At 41.7% G+C, this 19990-nt stretch overlaps 1 protein-coding gene across 1 annotated transcript; it reads right to left on the minus strand.

Moving 5' to 3' along the window:
- Positions 1-45: 45 nt before the first annotated feature.
- Positions 46-19571, minus strand: trpc4apa (transient receptor potential cation channel, subfamily C, member 4 associated protein a). The gene is made up of 18 exons (XM_070846094.1): positions 19439-19571; positions 16303-16431; positions 16053-16169; positions 14650-14707; positions 14489-14544; positions 14215-14343; positions 11786-11987; positions 11517-11702; positions 11289-11431; positions 10273-10404; positions 10119-10177; positions 8938-9123; positions 7734-7824; positions 7321-7461; positions 7114-7225; positions 6350-6462; positions 6026-6232; positions 46-2984 (listed from the first exon to the last, which is right to left on the minus strand). The coding sequence occupies exons 1-18, from the start codon at positions 19562-19564 to the stop codon at positions 2847-2849; spliced, it is 2325 nt and encodes a 774-aa protein (XP_070702195.1). The 5' UTR covers positions 19565-19571; the 3' UTR covers positions 46-2846.
- Positions 19572-19990: the final 419 nt, after the last annotated feature.

A 19990-nucleotide genomic window follows, 5' to 3' on the forward strand; every position in this document is an offset into this window, starting at 1 on the left:
TGTTTTCTTCCAGCGTAAACGTGTGATAAAGAGAACTCCCACAAAGAAGGTCTAAAGAAGAATTTATTATATTATTAATTTGACAAACAGCTGTTAAATAAGGAAAATGAAGTTCAGTACCAGCATTAGAGGAACATGAGGGTGAAAGTTGGTTACAGAAGTAGTTATAGTAGGTGAAACTGAAACATGAAACTTTGGGGTTAGAAAGAGGTGAAGACTGAAGTGTGTGGAGGTGAATTTTTTAAACAACCATGTGAGATTTTATGCATTATTATTCAATGCAAATAAAACTCATTCAAATGAAGTACCCATTTAGATTTTACATCGTGAAAAGTCAGCATCTGTTAGTGGTCGCTCTGCTCAACTGTGGATGCTGTCCACCCCGGTGAGGTGACGCACAATCATGTTTGATCCAACAAAAAAAAAAAAAGGAAAGAAAAACAAAAAAAAAAGCACCACATAGTCTGAGTGGATGTGAGTTTAGGACAAAAGGTGTCTCATAATATCCTCATCATGCGTTACAAAAATCTCCGGTTAATAAAGTCAAAAGATCTGGGATCTAAAATAAAAACCAAATAGTGTTTTATTAAACACTATGCAGCATGTTCTTGGCCAAAGGGGACAACATTTCACCATTTTCTATACAAACTAATGAATGAAATCTAAGGCCTACCAGGAGCATCACACCACATACAGAAGAACCGTTCTCTTGAGCATCATGCAGACGCATCACTCACTGAAATTCAGTCACAAAGCTACAGAAGTCGGGGTTCAGAGTTTGTTTATATGGTTGCTCCAGAGGAGCAGCTCACAACATTCATGTTTTTTATACCAACAGCCTCACTGACCTCCACGGTGGATGACTGATGAGTGCGATAAAGATGGTTTTGGATCAATGATTAACCCAGTACGAAGAACGTTAACACCACTGCTGAAGCGCCCAGTGTCAAATCACATCATGTCAGCAAGAAACCATTGCAATTATTTCAGGCGTCCGGCAAAGAAAACTGAGAATTTGTAAAAAGAGAAGCACTTGTATAAAGTGTAGTTGCATTAACTTCACTGCAAAGCACAAAAGATGAACTAATGCAAAGTGTGAGCTCACCCATCAAGAGATTTAAGACATGCTGAATGAAAGCTAGAGAAAAAGAAAAAAAGGAGGAAACATTTCTGGTTAATTAGCTTTAAAGCAAATAAAAGGCTTTCAAAGTGTAAAGGACGTTTGTGTTTGCATCCCAAGGCGGCATAGCACTATTAACTCATCATGGCATCAGGGGCCAACTGTAGAAATGCCCTTATACATTCACATGAACATGTTAGTATGACTCGTGACATGCTGGGAGTAAAACTGTACACTTGTCATTAGGAGTGGTTTGATCTGCACGGTGTCAGGATAAAATATGAGGTAGCTCATCAGTTTGTACTTATCTCATCGTCGGGTCTGTTTCATTTGAGACGCCAACTAATCTGTTCAGCTCTGCGTCTTCCTTTTCCACAACATTCAGGGCCACCGACACATCATCATCATCATCATCAACATCAACATGGCCGCTGTGCTTTTCTGCTTCATCTTTCTCCAAACTAAAGATCGAGCGGTGCCATGCAAACAAGAGCCATCGCATAGAAGGATTGTCATTCTCAGCTTGAAGTCAAAGATTTAGAGAAACACCAGAGAGCAGAGAAAGTGGTTAACCTCTGGTCCAGTGCTGATGAAGCTAAAGGACATAAACCTTGCGTGGACTGCAACAATGAAAGTGGTGTCTTAACACTAGCGCCTGCATAGTTTATTCTCTTCCCAAAGCATCTCGCACACAACATGGATACAAAGTCTTGTTACAAAAAACGTTTTTTTTTTTTGTTTTTTTTTTTTAAAATCAACAAAATGTGTTAAAATATAATAAACAATAAAAACGATTTAATCTGTGCAATGTTTTATTCTACAGTTTATCCAGAGCTAAAAGCCATCGTTGTCAACAGGACAAAAAAAAAAAAATCAACAAAAATAACCTGGTAAAGAAACGAGTCCCTGGGTGAAGCTTCTGAAGCCGCGACAGACCGGATGGTTTTTGTTTTTTAGGTGAGAGGAGCCCCGTGTGTGATTTATGAAACATGTCAGCCGGCCCACAAGCTACCTAAATGTGCCGAGTAGAGCCAGAAAGCACCAATCAACAATGGCCACCTACTAAAACAGACCCTCAGACAGGTTAAACGAAGACGCTGTTCAATGTGAAGCCCCCTGCAAAGACTCCAGTGTCGCCAGTTTGCCCCACAGGCCGGGCAGTGGAGCGGCGTGGGGGCCACGGAGATCTGTGTGGCTAACTTTTGAGGGGGAGGGGAGAGACTGTGACGCACCACTGACCTGCACATCTGGGTGACGGTTTAATCTGTGGCTCTCCACGTTCACGTGAAGAAACTCTTTTTTTTTTTCTTACATATAATTTGTTGAATCATACATATTTTTTCATAGAATTTTGTATAGGTTATATAAAAGTCTCTATTTGAATTTCACCTAAAGCAAACAACCAATGCGGGGGTCATCTCGCAAGGTCCCTTAATTGTCTGTTAAACGAAGTGGGCGATCTGGGGTGGGCATACAGGTGTCCCCCTGTGATAACTTAGTGAGAGGATGACAGCCAGGCGAATGACGTCCCCTCACGTCTGCGGTGACGGCCTCCATGCGAAGGTACGGACAGCGAACAGGCGAGTCTTTACATCCAGAACGCAGTCACGAAGCGCCCGGACGGCTCAGCGGAGTCATCACCAGCTTTGGGTGTCCATGCTCCCTGTGACCCTCCGCTCTGTCCCACCGACCCCCCCACACCAGCGCGCCGAGTGCACACTGGAGGTCAATCTTCCAGCAGGTCTCTGTCCAGATCCATGAAGGGCTCATCAATGTAGCTCGCTATGGCACACAGAGAAGTCCTGTCTGAGCCCAGCAGCACCGACACCGTCTCCTTCCAGTAGCTGAAGGGGATACAGGAGCTCTGAGGAGGGAAACCACAGACCGTCAGACCCACAAAAATCATTGTGATTCAGTGCTCGTTACCGACAGCAGGTTGATGGTTAGAGGCTAAAATTAGCTGATAAGTTCTTGTGTGGCAAGTAGTTCTGGGTGAATTCACCAGCTCTAAAGAGAAATCAGCTGAGCGTAGATCCAGACAAACTCCAGGAACCCACTGCCTACCTCAGCAGAGCGAGTGACTCAGAGCCCAGAGCCCCACGACATGCATGCAGTTCACAGCAAAAATAGACAGTGAAAATTATCTGTGACTGTCATATTGTCTCGATGGACGTCCCTGCAGAATGACAGACTGAAAACTATTCCTGTATCGGTTTAAAATCAAAAGCCCTGAAGCGTTTGTGAACAGGAACGCTTCTGTCTGTGTGGCCAGTCTGCTTCCAGGTTTGATGTGTTGTGTGTTCAGAGATGCTCTTCCGCAGACCTCAGCAGTAACCAGTGGTTATCTGAGTCACCTTTTCTATCTGGCTTCTCTCCTCCGACCTCGGCCATCAACAGCCGGATATTTTCTCTTCTTCTTAACCTCGTCTGTAACCCTGGAGATGGCTGTTTCAGAAATATCTAAAATACTAAAGCCAGCATCAACAACACAACAGTCAAAGCCGCTTGCCAGCCGGCCTGGTGCATTGCTGAAGCAGTAACAGCTGTTCTCAGGTAGCTGATGAGCAGGTACAATAGTTAGCTGGCCACCTTTAATGTGCAGCGTTGTGCACAGTGTAAAAAAGGGCAGCAGAAGCGGATGCCTTCTGAGAGCAGATGGTCGCCGTCATCATGCACCCCTGATTGGAAAAAATAAAACGCCTCCTTATCACTTCAGCACACAAATCAATCAATTTAACTCCAATCCACTCCGGTCTGTGTCTGGTGTTTGACGCCAGGAGAGCATTTTTGGTTTACATGAGTGATAAAACACCAGATTATGTTGAAAATCAAGTATTTTTCAGGGAATATATTTGAATTCAAACCTACTCCTCACCTTCAAAACAAAGGTTTTCAAAACTGTCAAGACTTTGCACCCTGTCAGTTAATGTTTTTGGCCACTTGGAGGCAGCAGAAAAATCTCTGCATCTCCACGACGTCACACTTAATAACACTTGGAAGCAAAAGGTAAAAGTTAAGGCCCCTTTTCCACCAAAAAAAAACAAAAACTAACAGTTCTGGCAATGCCATTATCTTTTAAACTTTAGGAACAGCACTCATTGCACTCCGGTCTGCTTCAACTCCACATGATATGTGAAACTGGGAGAAATAAAGAACCAAACTAAATGGACATGATCTGTTTTTTAAAGATCCTCATTCCCTCCAGTGACAGAAGTGGGTCACAGTTCATTTGGATTTGTGTTTACAGGTTAGAAAGAACCAAACCAACAAAAATCCCTCCTGGACTATGAATTGGTGGAGGTGCACACGTGTGGCCAGACCTCCTCAGGTACTTCCATCCTAATCTCTCTTTCCCAACACGGCCTGATTTATATAATGTGAGCAGTTTGTGTTCACTGAGGCGATACCCTTGTATAACTATAATCTCCTTTGGCCTCCAGCGACGCTAATACAAAAATGTACAGAAGAAAATCACAGAAGTTAAACAGTGAAAAAATAAAGGAATATAATATATAAAAATACAGTAAAATAAGATAAGCATTTACAAATATCCGAGTTATTTTTGAGGGGTTTTCAGGCATCTTTCAGACGTGCAAATACCAATAAAAATATACTCAAATACTATACTTTACAATTACAAATACTATACTTTGCTGAAGTACTTGCCACTTTACCCGAGCATTTCTATTTCACACTATATAATTCTACTTCTCAGAAGATGTTTTACATATAAAACACTAAAAAAAACACGTCAAGTTTTATAAGTTCATCATGTTTTGTATGTAAAACATTAACAGTGAATGAAATCGAAACTTTAAAATGCTAATTACACATAAAAGCATCATAAAACCGATACACAATAATAAAAACACTCGCAGTACGTTTAATACTTTAAGAACACTTTCCTGATAATACGGACGGTCTTTTGTTTAAGTAACATTTCCAAAGCAGAACTTTCTCCTCTGTGTGGTTTTTTCCGACTTTTACTTACGTAAAGGATCTGAACACTTCTTCCACCACTGCCTACATCTGTGATCATACAACGCCGGCGTGACGTGCATGTTAACCTCTACAGAGGCCTGAACTGGCTGTACGAGCTTGTGTTCTTGCCCCCATAACACCTACGTCACTATGAAGCAGCTCTTAAAGTCAGAGTGACTCAAATGTGTGACAGCAAAGTGATGAGCTGGGGACGTTAACTTACAGTTTTCTGACTGATAACGAGCTCTCGTTAGCCGACTGGTTATTTTGTACCAGCAAAACATTTTATCGACATTAGAAAGTTTCTTCTTCATGTACAATACATGCGTTGTTGCATTTTAAAAGTTCGAGTTGCACAAAACTCAAAATCTCCCTGTTTTCTCAGGCCTATGAACAGTGTCAGTGGGTGCATTAAGGGGGTGTCTTCAATTCTTCCTTTCTTTTATTTAATACTCAGTGTGTTTTTTTTGTCTCTTTAGATGTAATGAAATGTGCTCTACAAATAAAGCTGCCTCGCCTCCTCATCCGTGATGTTTGGGGTTTCTGTTTAGGCACTGTAGCGACTCTGGATGTCCTCTAAGTGTCTCACCATCTCCAGCCTACTATTTGTCCCGCTGTGGGTCATCAGTTCGATATTAATGCTGTGCAGGTTCACACTATTGCGGGTGCAAGCTCCATCTACTACAACATGATGGTTGGATTTTCAGTGTGTGGAGGAGCCTCTTATCTGTATAAGCAATATCATTTTAACTGTTTAACTGATGATATTGTTCAGTCAAAATTCCTGTAGTTGGTTAACAGTTTCATAATTAATTATCAACATCCCTGAACTGGACCCACACAGCGTGTTGTAGAGTCGCTGCTTGTGTGATTAGCAGATTTATTGATGTCAGCCGTGTGCAGGAAAGAGGGAGATTCACTCACATTCTCCAGACAGGTGCTGTCTTTGTCCTTGTTGAGGTAGTGGCGCTGCCAGAAGCGCAGTAGGTTGTGGAAGTTGTTGAGCAGGCAGCCCGGGTACTTCTCAGCGTACTCCTTCTCCCGCAGGGCGTTGAGGTAGAAGGGCAGTTTAGCCTTTCTTCTGGCCAGCATCAAGATCACCAAACTGGTGTTTAAACAGCTCACATTCTCCTGCAGGAAGAGCCGGACGGTCTTTAATCCACGTGGTCAAATTTGCCAGTCCAACAAGTCTATTGTTGAACTGCAAGTTTCTCTGAGCACATGTGACAAAGTGAAAATGAAACAGACCTGAGTGAGTGTCTGCACGTTGATGATGTTGATGAGTCGGAAGAGGAAGGACAGCCTGTTCTCAACTCTGGCCATGTAGGACAGCAGGCAGCACTCAGAGAGTACCTCCACCACTGGGAAACAAATACACAACACAGAAACCAACACTTAATTACCTCACAGAGGAACAGATACTTCCATTTTATTTCATCTTTAAATGGGAATCATTTATTTAACTAGTTCATAGTGTTTTCAGATTTATCCAGGACTCGATAAATCAAATCCATTTACTAGGTCAGTGACAATAACCCATAAATATTTGAAGTCTTGTGATTGCTGATGTCACCTGTAAACACAGAAATGCCCCAAAAGGAGACTCACACCACCGTCGCCTCCGTTCTGGTGGAGTGGTGGTAAAAACCGCAGACTGAGCACAACGTTTCGGTGATTGCTCTGTAACACAACCACAAGCTGGGACAGAATTATCGACGGATGTCCCCACTGATGTATTGGTTCTCGCTGCCGAGCACCAGGTTGAGTGTGGTGTGATTATCATCATTACCATTAGTAGTTCACTGCAGTTTACATTTTATCAAAACACCACCAACCATTAACAAAACATGTATGTCTTTATATGTGTGCTTTAATTAAATCTAAGTCCCAGAAAGATGAACAAAACCAGAAAAAGGACCAAAAACAACCAAATCAGCAAATGATTTCAGTAACTTCTCCTTTAAATACCAGTACTGAACTAGTCTACGTGTAAACTTTCCATCCCCGTTTACCTTTGACGTCTTCAGTCTGGCTCTCGAAGCGGTCCAACGAAAGGACGATGCAGCGCACCAGCATGTTCGAGTCCACCAGAGAACTGTTGATCTGCGTCAGGAAGGTCTGAAACTACAGAGGAGGAATCACACTCACACTTCAGGTACCACACAAACTGAGAAATGGTTTATTTTGTCAGGCCAGCGTACAGCGGTGTACAATCATACCTTCTCTGGAGTGTTGACATATTTGTTAAATCTTTTGAAGGCATCAATGTTGAACTTCATGAGCTCTCCAAGCAGGTCAAAGTAGCTCTGCAGGACATCTCGGGATGTACAGCCACTGTCTATGATGCAGAACAGGATGTGCTGCGGAGGGAATAAACGCAGAAGGTGAGCATCATTTCATATTCCTGTCCATACTTGTACATTTTATGTCCATAGTGTAAATATTTATTTATCATTACAACATATATTTATTTGCTATTGCTTATTTTCTACTGTTGTTTTCTTTGCTGCTGTAACATGTGAATTGGGGGATCAATAAAGAAAAGTCTAAGTCTAAGCAGTCGTTCACTCCAAAGAAGCCAAAAATCAAAGGCAGATCTGAGCAATGTAGTTTTGTAGTATTGCAGTTTTACCTCTAGCAGTCCTCTTTTTAGGAGGAACATCTGATCTGCATAGGAGGTGGCTCCTCTGAGAAAACTTTCCACTGCCCTCGCCTGCCAGAATCTACAGACGGGGACACAAAATAAAAGAATGAATAAAAGTGGAGAAACACATCAATGCTTCTGTGCATCAGGCCCCACTGAGGCTTCGTCTCAACCCAGCTGAACACCTATGGAGGATTTTGGGCCAACATGTATGAGACAATCCTCTACACCAGCATCTCCATTATCTTTCATCTTCAAATCATTTTAGCGATGTCTGTGGCCGCCTCTGGGCCTCAGGTGGACGGTCTACATCACCGCCATCACCAACAAGGCCGAGCAGAGGAGGAACTTCCTGCACCGGCTCAGGAGCAGGAAGTTCTCTGTTCTCTGCACTTCCATCTGGTTTTGATCGGCCACCAAACAGTAGAGGAGGAGGAGCCTACAACAAACAATCAGGACTGCAGAGAGAGAAAAAAGACACTGGTGCTGAACCTGCCTATATCATGTCTATAATGGAATCTGTACATAATTATTCTATATTTATTCCAGTATAATTGCACGACTGTCTTCTTCACATCTTTTCCTAGTTATTCTTTACACGTACATTTGTACACAGCAGTTGAATGTTTACTTTGTAGTCTGTGTAAGTAAACGAGAACAGGATAAACCGGAATCAAATTCCTTGTATGAGCTTGCATCTTTTGGCGAATAAAGCCGATTCTGATTCTGGTCTGGATGTTTAATGTTGGTTTTTATTCTAAATTCGTCACTAATTTGAAAAGTTTTTAACTGAACTTGCACTGTGGTGTTACTCTGCACATTACATTTGGTACTTCTTATAGTGAATATTACATACACTTGCACATATCACATTGTATTTATCACCTTTATTTAGTTATTTATTACCTTTACTTACATTTTGTACATTTTTATTTTGCTTAGTTGTTTGTATTCATGGTGGTGGTCACTTTCTGTGCTATTGTAACACCAGAATTTCCCCTCGGGGATCAATAAAGTATTTCTTTCTTTCTATCTATCTAATCTCTAAATAAACAACAGAAAACTTCAGTAAAGCTATAAAAAGTAGAACTAGAGAGACAAATCTTGGAAAAATCTTTTTTTAAAATAGCACTCATTCAAGAAGACCGACACTTAAATATCCTTCTTGATCTTTGTCCTATGTGATGCTAACCTGAAGGACGAGTCTGGAGGCTCCCTCTTCATGACAGTGAGGATGCGCGTGAGGAGGCCCTTCTTCCCGTCACACACTAGGCTTCTGTCTGTGTTGACCAGAGCTTCCACCTCAGGGATGTTTGCCTTCATGGATATGGCACTCAGTTCATTCAGCTCCTGGCTGTTGAGCAGGAGGTATTTGTTCCTGAAAGACAGAAAAGGCACAACTTTAATTTAACCCCACCAAAGCTTCACAGTTTAAAGGAGGCATATTCTGCACATTTTCAGGTTCATACTTGTATTTGTACGTTTACAGGAATATGTTTACATGCTGTAATAACACTGCTCTATTCGTCCTCTTTCTGGACGCTCCCTTTTAGCTCCCATCTCTACGAAGGGAAAACACATTAGCCGAGCAACATGCTAATGCTGAATGAGGTCATATGTCGAAAAAGATCCCTGCATGTGACATCACAAGTGGGGCAAAAACTAAACAGAGCATTTTTATGCATATTTACTGAAAGATTGAGCGGGAGAGAAAGAGACAGGATGGTCTTTTCATATAGTTTGAGGGTTCGTAGACAGAAAGCAACACATATTTAGGTTGAACAGACATAAAAAAAGAGCACTTTGCATAATATGTATTATTATTATTATTATACACAGAGTGCATGTATACCCCACAGGTAGACGTGATTTTGACCGTGCTCCCCCCACCCCACCCATTTCTTATATGCAAAACCAGAAATTGGTACTGTAATTCAATGTCTTTGGTTATGCCGTAAACTACAAAGGTCCAATGTGTGGTCTGAAACAGAAAAATATTTGGTTTGGAACTGAAGATGGACCCAGAGTCCCTCACTGTGTACTCTTAATCTTACTTACGTTGCTAGGAAGAACATTTTATTGAGTGGATTAATGAAAAAGCACCAACTGCTGAAGGCTGGGAGAGAGTGCCGTTTCATTCAGTGTCATTAAAGTACCTTACATGTATATTACATTCAAAAAACACACCAATGCTACAACATTAGGGAAATCTACCTGAACTATATAGAGCCTGGTGACTCTTCCATCACGCTGCAGGGATTTTCTTAACTGTTTTACTGTCTTTACCATCAAATTGCACCTTATCATTGTAACCTCTGGTGTCATGTGTATGCATCTGAGCTGGTGTTAAGTAATAAATAAAGTGACACTTACTCGTGGTGATCACTGAAACTCTGAAGTAGCCGCAAGAACTGGATTTTGAAGGATATTTCCTGCACAATGAGAAAAAAAAAAGTGTTAATGGTCATGTTAACATTTCATTTAATGCCCAGAACCAGTTTACAGTGGGAATGTTAAAGCTTCATACTGGACTACAGTCGCAGTTCTCATTCTGGCCGTGCACCACGTGATTTGAAGCGGTGTACTTCCTCCAGATCAGCTTGTCAAACAGGTTATTGAGCCCTGGGATGAGACGGAACTCAGCCAGCATCTTGTGCACCTATACAGGGACGCAATAACACAGGTTAACCTAACACTGCAAATTAAATCTCAATGCAAGTCTATTCATGTAGCACCATTCAGACACAAGGAAATGCAAAATGCTTCACAGGGACATAAGAACACATCAAAGCTAAGACGTAGAAAAACATTAAACACATTTAAAAAGAAAAAAAATGAAAGCTAGCAGATAAATAGTTGCAGATTTTTTTTTAAATGTATCTAGTTTATTACGAAGCCACAGTAAGCAGTAATGTTTTAAGGCCTGATTTAAATGAGGCGACAGTTTTAGCAGACCTCAGGTGTTCAGGAAGCTTGTTTCACAGGTGGGGAGCAGAGACACTGACAGCTGCTTCCCCTTGCTTGGTTTTTATCCTGCAGACCTGCATCAGATCACCCTGAGGGGTCTGGGTCTGTATTTGGCCCCAAGACCAGATACAGCGACTTAAGGACTGGTGTGTGATGTGCTCCACCTTCTTGGTGTTGGCGAGGACTCCGGCAGCAGCATTTTAATCGACTGATTTTTTTTAAATGCACGAACAAGTTTATTTTGTTTAGATAGAAATCCTTAAATCCATGCTATGTTCTTAAGGTTGACTACTGCAGCGCCAGTCTTTATGGCACCTCATCCAAATTCCTAAATAAAAACCAGTGCATCCAAAACTCTGCTGCCTGCCTGCTCACTGCTCTTAATGTGCAACGTTGTCTGTTCTATGCTTTTGTAAAGTGTCTTTGAGTTTCAAGACAAGTGCAGTATGAATAAAATGTTATAATCATTATTAATTATTATTATTAAGGTGGCAGTAGGCTGATTTGGTGATTGTTTTTATGTGACGGTTGAAATTCAGGATTTGTACGGAGGAAGAGATGTGCGCTGTTTAGTACCTGGTTCCTTTGTCGGCCCATGAGAAGGACACACAGCACGTAGAGCACTTCCACCTTATACATGATCTCATGGACGATCTTCATGGACTGAGGCAGTCGATGTCTCAGCGGGCTGGTGGCCAGGGAACTCTCATCTGATGACTCTGCGGGTGAGGATGAATCTTACTCAAAAGTTCAGAGGAGTTAAGCAGTGCGAGGAACCAGAAACACAAGTGAGCGTTGCCTCACCTGTGCTGCTTTGCTCAGCCTCCTCGGTGGCCATCTGCATGAGGGCGTCCAGCACCAGAGCGTTGTCCAGCCATGTGTACCAGTCCTCCAGCTCCTGCAGGAAGTTTGCTCCTGTAGCCTCGGACACCTTCCTCGTGGCCAGCTTACACAGCCGCTCAATGAAGCCAGGGATGTTTAGCAGGGTTACTGTAACGGTGACGTTCACAATTTACTGATCTGTTTAATGGCACAAAACACATTATGTAGTTAGTTCTGCACTGAAAACCTACCCTGGTTGACCTCCGCCTGTGAGGGGCTAGCGTTGCGTTTCTGCTGGGCGTTTTTGGCCAACAGGGTGTGTTTGTCATCGTTTCCTACGTCAGGTTCGGAGATGGTGACAGATAAGATGCGGCAGAAGTTGGCTAGCTGTTGTTGGTCAAAGCTTTGGACTAGGCCCGACAGGTTGGGGATGCCCTCTAACTGGATCATTTCCTGGAAAGTACAAACATGTGAACTGTTACCAAAGTGAAAGCAGACAGAAATGTGACATTTAGTCACTTCAATTGTGAAATTATCACTAAAGCTATAGCAGCATTTTCATATTTCAATAGGACATTACGTTTTTTTTTTTCTTTAATCATATAAATATAAAACACAGCAATAAAATTAGACTTTTCATTTAGAAAACTGACAATAAGCAATCAATCAGCATTATAGATAAAGAGTCAGTTGTGTCCTGTATGTGTTTTCTCACTATGATCGTAGCAGTGGCTCATCTTTTTTTTAAACTGCAGAGTTTCTAAGCAATTTCAAGCATTTCAATATGTATTTTCAACCTTTTCTAGCATATGTGGTGAATTAAACATACTCATACTCAATTCATCTTTATCTAAAAACCAAACTACTCAGATATTTAATTGCGTTACTATAATAAATCACTATCTGACTCTTTTCAAACCTTGAAAACACCACATTAAAATTGAAACATGATTTCCAGCACACACACACACATATGAACCCTGGGATTAGCGGTGATGTTTCGATCTATTTTGGTCTTAAAGTAATCACGAATGCTCGAGACAAGTTACAAGCAAAAGCATTTTCTCAAGATGTCCTCTGTAGGCCTGATGGTTAATCCATGCAAGCTATGCCCAGACATACATGAGCTTCTCTGGAACCAACTAATCCACACAGGAAACACAAAAACAAAGCAACCTTATTTTTGCAATCTACATGAAGCTCTGACGAATAGAGAATTGATTATTCGATAATGCAATGTAAATTTTGAGCACAAGCTTCAATTGAGGGGTCTACATCTTGACGGGGGTGATTTAGAAGATTCTGGATACAAGACAATGTCGAAAGAAAGAAAGAAAAAAAAAAAAAAGACCAGAGTTCACAATGTTTGCTGCTGGTAAATAACCAAAAGTTAACAATACAGAGTTACGCACAGACAGTGACATGTTTTTAAAAATGTGTTAAATGTTTCTAAAATCAAGACATGGGTGTAACGTTGGGGTGTTTGCAGCTCTGCCAGGCAAAGTCACTCTGGCATTAGAGGTGTCTCGCCTCAGCTGGCAGCCGAGAAACGGGCTGGAAGGGCTACAACTTAATCCTATTATGCGTTACACAAATATTGCGTCAGATCTGAACTCGCCCTTTAAAAACAGCAAAATCACACAATAGCCTCTTTTCCACCAACATTTCCAGGAACTTTCATTACCAGGAATTTATTTACCTGGGTAAAAGAATTCCTGGTAATCTGTGTGGTTTGCGTTTCCACCGCACCTCAAAGTTCCTGAACAACATTGAAATCAGGCTGATGACATATGGGGGAGTGCCAGAATATGCCGGTCTGTGGCCCAGTATGGCGTCGAGCTGGTCATACCACGTGTGCCCTACATTCAGCTCCGCCAGCTTGTCGGCTATTCTTCCACAGACTCAGTCGTTTCAAGTCCCAGACTCAAAGTCCAGCTGACTGACAAAAGAGCCTGGACCTCGTTGTCCGTCCACTTCTTTTGCTCCATTTTCAAAATGATCAAAACACAAATGAAGTGAGCGTTCTTCAGCACACAGCCCCGCCCCTCAAGAATTCTGGGTAATCCGAAAAGTCCTATCCCCTTTCTAGGTACTTTTTCGGGGAAAGTTTGGGGTTGAGGGAAGGTTTTTTCCCCCGGGTAATTTCGGTGGAAACGTCAGCAAAGGGAAAGGGTTGGAAAAGGGGCTATTAACACAAACTAATCAATGGAGGCAGCGGTAAACCAGTAACTCCTGTGTTCTGCAAGAATAAATTCCTGTTTTTGTGACTGGAGTCTGGTGTGTGTGCAGAGAGCGACATAACGGCTGTTTGTGGTTAAACCAAAAGGATCTTCCAGGTCTCTCTCTGTAGGGATCCTTTCCATAATGCTGTCACACACTTAGAATAAAAACACTTTTAGTGGACCTACTTTGATGATCTGAGTTTCCCTAAATGATTACGTTGTACTCATTCCAGCCCATTTTGCTGCAGCTGGCTGAGGAGATCTAATGGACCAACTTTTTGTATCTAGGTTTAAAAATACCTCAGTTACTCAGTTACTCCATTTAAAGCAGATCACTGGCTTGCCAAATGCATCACCACATAAAGTGACTCCATAGGCCTTTTAACTCTTAAGCCAACATCGTTTAAACATCGTTTATGGCCCTCACGCTTGGTATTTAACACCGATGTAACACTGACCTTTTTGACTACAAGAATATCTTCAATTAGAGTAGCCGTCTGTAGGAACGTCTTCTTGTTTGTCATCAGGGTGAAGAGAAACAGAACAAAGTCGTCCCTCGCTGCCAGGCTCTTTGTGACCCCCTCCGTCTATGAAATGAGAGAAGAAAACTTGCATGTTAATTAAAATCATGCTCATGTGAGTCAATACAACATCACAAACCACCTACACCTGGAAAATACTTTTGGTTAAACACATGCGCTTAAACTGAAGCGAGGTATACAGGATACTTACACATATACAACAGTTGTAGAGAACGCTAAGGCAGTCCTTGACCAAGTCATCATTCACTGTTGTGACACAAACACAGGACATGCCATGAAACTGAAATCGATGATCATCAACTCCCCAATAATAGCAGACACATTCACAGATGCGACGGCAGTCCCACTTACTTTTGGGTTTTTTCTTCTGCATAGTTAATGTGGGTCTCATCAAAATCTCCACAAGCAGCTGCAGGGAAAACAGGAAAATTAGTCATCGGTGCAGAGAGCCGATGCTGCTTTTACATCCACAGTGTCTCCTCATGAGTCGTACTACACTTGACTACTGATTGTACAGGGTTAAAGGGGAGCTTTGTAATGATACAAAGCCAGTTGAAAATTAACAATGTGGGTAGTATATGCAAAGCACCAATGTTTAAACTTTCCTCCATGTTGCCTGCACCCACAGCTCCCTGCTCATTTGGCTCTAGCTTGGGCTGCTGCTCCAACTACAGACTGCAATTCTTTATTTTTTATCTATCGGCCGTAAGAAAACAATTTCAATAATAGTTTAACACTGGAATTTGACATTTGGGGAATTTGGGTTAGGGTTGGTCTGGTGTCCTTATGAATTAAAATCAGGGGGGAAATATTGAGAGAGTTCAGAGAAGAGCTACCAAATATGAAGAGGGGTTAAGAAAGGTACAGCTCACGGTATATGAGATATCACAGGTGAGCCTGTCATCCACTTTTAAACAACAGGTATGAGTTAAGTGCACTGACTGTATAAAAATGGACGTAGCTCCCAGGTTTGAAAAGTGAAGTCAATGTAAAAGTCCCTTAAACCTGATCTGAGTGTGTCAAGTCTCTACAGCATGATATTCATTTAGTAAATGATGGTTGCAACTAGTGGAAAATAGACCAGGAAGCAGGCTGTGGTGTTGGGCGGGGCGACCATATGACTCTCTGATTGGTTCAGAGGCTGTCTGATGGAACAAACGTCACTTCTGACTCATAAAAAAAAAATCTTTAAAATAATTCCCACTAAGGTGCGTCTCTGGAAGGAGCCTGAATCCTGAAACTGGATAAATTCTGGTCAACAAAGAATATTTTGTGTAATTGTAAAGCCGATTTGTGATGTAATGTGATCAACTATATTGCTGTTTACTTTTGATTTGTGGAGTCTGATGTGGAGGATTTATATCCTGGACCAGAAAAATGTAAATAGATTTGAATAAATACATTTCAATCAATTAATTATGGGCCAGAATACAGTGCAGACGACATATTGAGGACGAAGAGGCCGCCACAGCCAAGATCTAAGCACCGCCAGCTGGTGAGGATAGCGGCGCAGTGCGTTCTGGTCGTTTTAGGTATCCTACCTTTTGAGAAAAAAGGAATATCACAGCCCCTTTTCTCAGTTTTCTCCGGTCATGTAACACCAATTCCAAAAATACACGCACCTTTCTACAGCACAGACAGCCCAGCATTATGAAAAGACTATCTTTATGGAGGTGAAATGCTTCTTTAACAAGCTTCAACGTCTCCAAGTCCAACAATTACAGAGAATCGAAAGCTGGAAATGTCAAACTCACATCGACTCCACCGAAGAGGTCGAAGGTGTACGTGTTGGGGAAGGTGGATTCCTGAGCGGTCTTCCTGTCCTCCGTGACAAAAGACATGGCCTCCATGGAGAGCTGGGATGATAACACCTGACAGAAAACCATTGTCCACATGTAATTTACATCACAGAGGCTCTTAAGTGAAACATTTAGCGGCGAGTAGCTGAAAACAGTAACTCCACAGCCTCACTGCTGGATGGACGAGCGCTGTGTCAGTGGTTACCTTAAGAAAGCTGTGGGCGTGGGAGAGGTCACTGTTGGGATGGCTGCTCTCGTAGAGCTTCTGCAGCAGAGTAGGGATGCCATGCCACTTGGCCCGTTTATCTCTCTCCTGGAGCAGGCCTCCTGGGAGCTACGACACACACAGAGGAACCCTTAAATAGTGCAACGTACACAGTGAAAAATGTGCAGCTATTCGGATTCTGAGAGGTCTTGAGAATTATTTAAACTGTATTTTGGCCTTAACAGTGTGTGTTAAACAGAGAAAAGCCATGTGATTCCAAGTGAAAACAAAATATAAGGATATATAGTCTACGTTTGTCCATGTATATATACATTTTATAAATACTGAACACATATTACAAATGAAAACCCTCGTCTTATGCAATCTGACTTCCAAGAAAACATGTGAGCAACTTTTAACACATACAATAAATCCGTAATCACAGCAGATTACTGCAACAAAGAGGAGAGAAACTGAAAGTACCATCACCTGATTTTTATTTTATCCCTATAATAACAGGGGGACAAGAGTGTCCTGGTCTTGCTCATCCGTCAGTGGGAGCAAATGTGATGTGGAGCAAGGCCATCCGGTGCAGATGAGCCTTAAAATTAAAGATGAACCCCTTTTGAAAATAAATGTCTGTGATAACAACGTGATTTTATAATAATTCCTCACCTCGAACAGCTCTTAAAAAATAAAAAAATAAAAAAACCAGAGAACTCTTGACTCTAATGACTAATAACTGTATTTCTCTGCAAAGGAGAATCTTTTCAGCGAAATCTGGGGAGTATTTCTTTTCTACAGGAGTGTTATCCGCACACAAGCCCAATCCTGTGGGATGAATAACATGCCACGTTTCTATACTGGGAAAAAAAAGCTTTCAAAAGGTTGTTTAAATGTTTGAATCTAATGGTTTTAAACAAAGTTTTGCAGGTTTGCATCATGTTTTATTAGCTGAAAACAGCTGCAGCACTCTGACAGTGTTTCTCCAAAACATTTTCAGTTTCAAATTTGTGACTGTTTTGGTTTCTGGGTTTGAAACCTTGTAAATGGGGATCTGAAAACTGCTGCATCAAAACGCTCTGAGAGAGCTTTCAAAGCTTAGTTTCAATTTTGTGAAATCTTGTTTCAGATTTCAAAACGCTGAGCTTTAACCTTTCAAAGTATCCAACGCAGTCCTTGTGTTTCCATTCCACACCCGTTTAACTGGCCTTTAAAACCAACTTAGAAAACAGAATGAACAAAGCAAGAGGCTCACACAGTTCTCACTTTACCTCTTCTCATTTGAAATATTAAAACATTCAACACATGTAACACACATGCAACCTTTGGCTACAGCATCAGAGGCAAACTGCCCCCAAAAACAACCATCATCATCAATTTTTAAATTAAAAAAAAATGCAATACTGACAACCCTGTGAGCACGTCAGACTGATTCCAAGTTCAAAATCCTCTCCTTATTTTCTAACTATTAATCAGGTTTATCTGCAGGCTTATCTGTATTTTATATTGAACTAATGGAGGGAAATTTTGTATCAAGACTGGTTCCCTCTCTGAGTTAAACTGTGGCAAAGACAATAGGGGGGAGTAACCTTCTTGAGGAATGTTTTAAGCATACCAACGACGGCCAAGGCATCAAAAAGCACAGAACAGTGCATTTCCATAGGGTTCAGTTTAATCTCAATACGCTGTGCAAACTTGTTATAATGAAGCGGACCCCCTCAAATCTGGAGGTTTAACCTTGACAATGTGAATTTTAACATCACTTCACCAGTGAGACACGCTACCTTGAAAAGTGCAAGTCAGCAAGGAAGGTTAAAGGCACGACACTGAGCGAGTGCACGGATATAAATGGGTTTTTTTATTAGCTGTGCAATTTAAGCGTTTAAGTCACGAGTGTGTAAGCATCAAATTGAAACAGATGTACACTCAGTTGCCAGGTTATTAGGCTCACACCTCTAAAAACTGATGCAGTCTAAATAAAATGCCCTGCAAGAAAGAAGTCCTCCATTAACAAAGATATATACTGATAATGTTTTGTTAAAAATGTTCAGGAGTGGTGTAGATTCAGCTGTATGGTTATTCTGGAGGCTGCAGTTTGTGGTGCTGATATGTTGCATGTGTTTCGATTATATTGTCCACCCCATTTAAATCAATGAGGGCGGGCTAAACAACAGGAACACTTCTGTATGTATAATGTCATGCAGTTAAAAACCAACAGTAACACAAACTGACCAACAAAATCAGAACCTTCATGAACGGATGATTTATTGAATTTAGGCTGCATTAGTTTCAGTCCGGTGAGGCTAATAAACTGAATGTCTTTGAATGTGTCCGTGCAGATGTTGCGTTCAGGTCCCGTCAAAGTCACAACAGCTGACGGGAAACTCACGTTATGTGCAGAACCAACTGAACAAACATGTCCGCCAAAGTTGCGAATACCGTGCAAATGTTTTTGCTTTTCGTGGAAACAAAAATAAACTCGCTCGGGTTGACTTCTCCAAGCAGCTGTTTGTGTGTCGCGTCCATTTATGGAAACGATAGTTATTGTGGTTGGTGGGTCGTTACGTAATCACCTGAGCTGCTCAGCTGGCTTAGCTAGCAAGCTAACTAGCACTTAGCTAGCTGACGGTAGCCTGTTAGCTGCATTAGCCCGTGTTACTGCTATCGATTGCGTGATTTGAGCGCTCCCACGGTTGAATTAAAAGGCTCTCTGGTATCACTGACACCCAGATGTCCAATAAAAAACAACAACAGCCCGTCAAACGTCCAACACAAGGCGTTTTTACATCGTATTACCCTGGCCTGTAATGCTAAGCTAACGTGGAGCTAACAACAAAAGACCCACTTGAGGCGACGCTGCTTCGTCCACTTTCTGTAATGCTAACGTAAATATCCATGTCAGCGAGCAAATATTGTTATCCAGAACTGAAAGTTCAGGGTTTGCGTTTTTAAAAACTCCCAGTTATGTTGTAGCTAGCTGCGGAGCCGAAGCTGACAGGACCGACTGCATCTCCAGTCAAGTATCCAGGACAACGTCTTCGTTCTCGGGCAGGATTCCGAGCGCAAGTCCCCGGTCTCAGTCGACCAACTTTCGGGCGTCTTAACTACAAAAAACATGCACCGTTTCTCTTACCTGTGTCCCTCGGCTGAAGCCCTGGCCGGTAATTTTACTGGCCGTGAACTTTGTGATGATATTGCCGTTGCAATTTCTTCGTTTTCCTCCAGTACAAGGGGACTCGGACCCCAGAAGCGTCGCCATTATTTCTTCTTCCTGAACTGAGCTGCTCGGGCAGGAAGTGGAAGGCTGTGATGAATTATTGGAGGTAAATAAGCGGCATCTGCTGGCACACTCTGCAATCAAATACACACTTTATATACCGAATAATGTCTGTTATACTAACATTATTATCACACCAGGACTATCAGCTCTGTGTGGAGGAACAAGTGTTCTGATATTTAACTTCTGTAAGTAAAAATCCTGCAAGTAAAAGTTCTAAAATATTATTAGCACCAACATATACTTTAAGTAGCACAAATAAAAGTAGTTATTGTGCACAATGGCTCATTTCAGAATCATGAGTATTATGTTATTGGATTATATTGGTGATGCATTAATGTGCTCACTAGATTTAATGTTAATTTGGCTGCTGGTAAAGGTGGAGCTCATTTTAATTATTTTATATAC

Source organism: Pempheris klunzingeri, chromosome 2 (genome assembly GCF_042242105.1).
Source record: "Pempheris klunzingeri isolate RE-2024b chromosome 2, fPemKlu1.hap1, whole genome shotgun sequence".
Lineage (NCBI taxonomy): Eukaryota > Metazoa > Chordata > Actinopteri > Acropomatiformes > Pempheridae > Pempheris > Pempheris klunzingeri.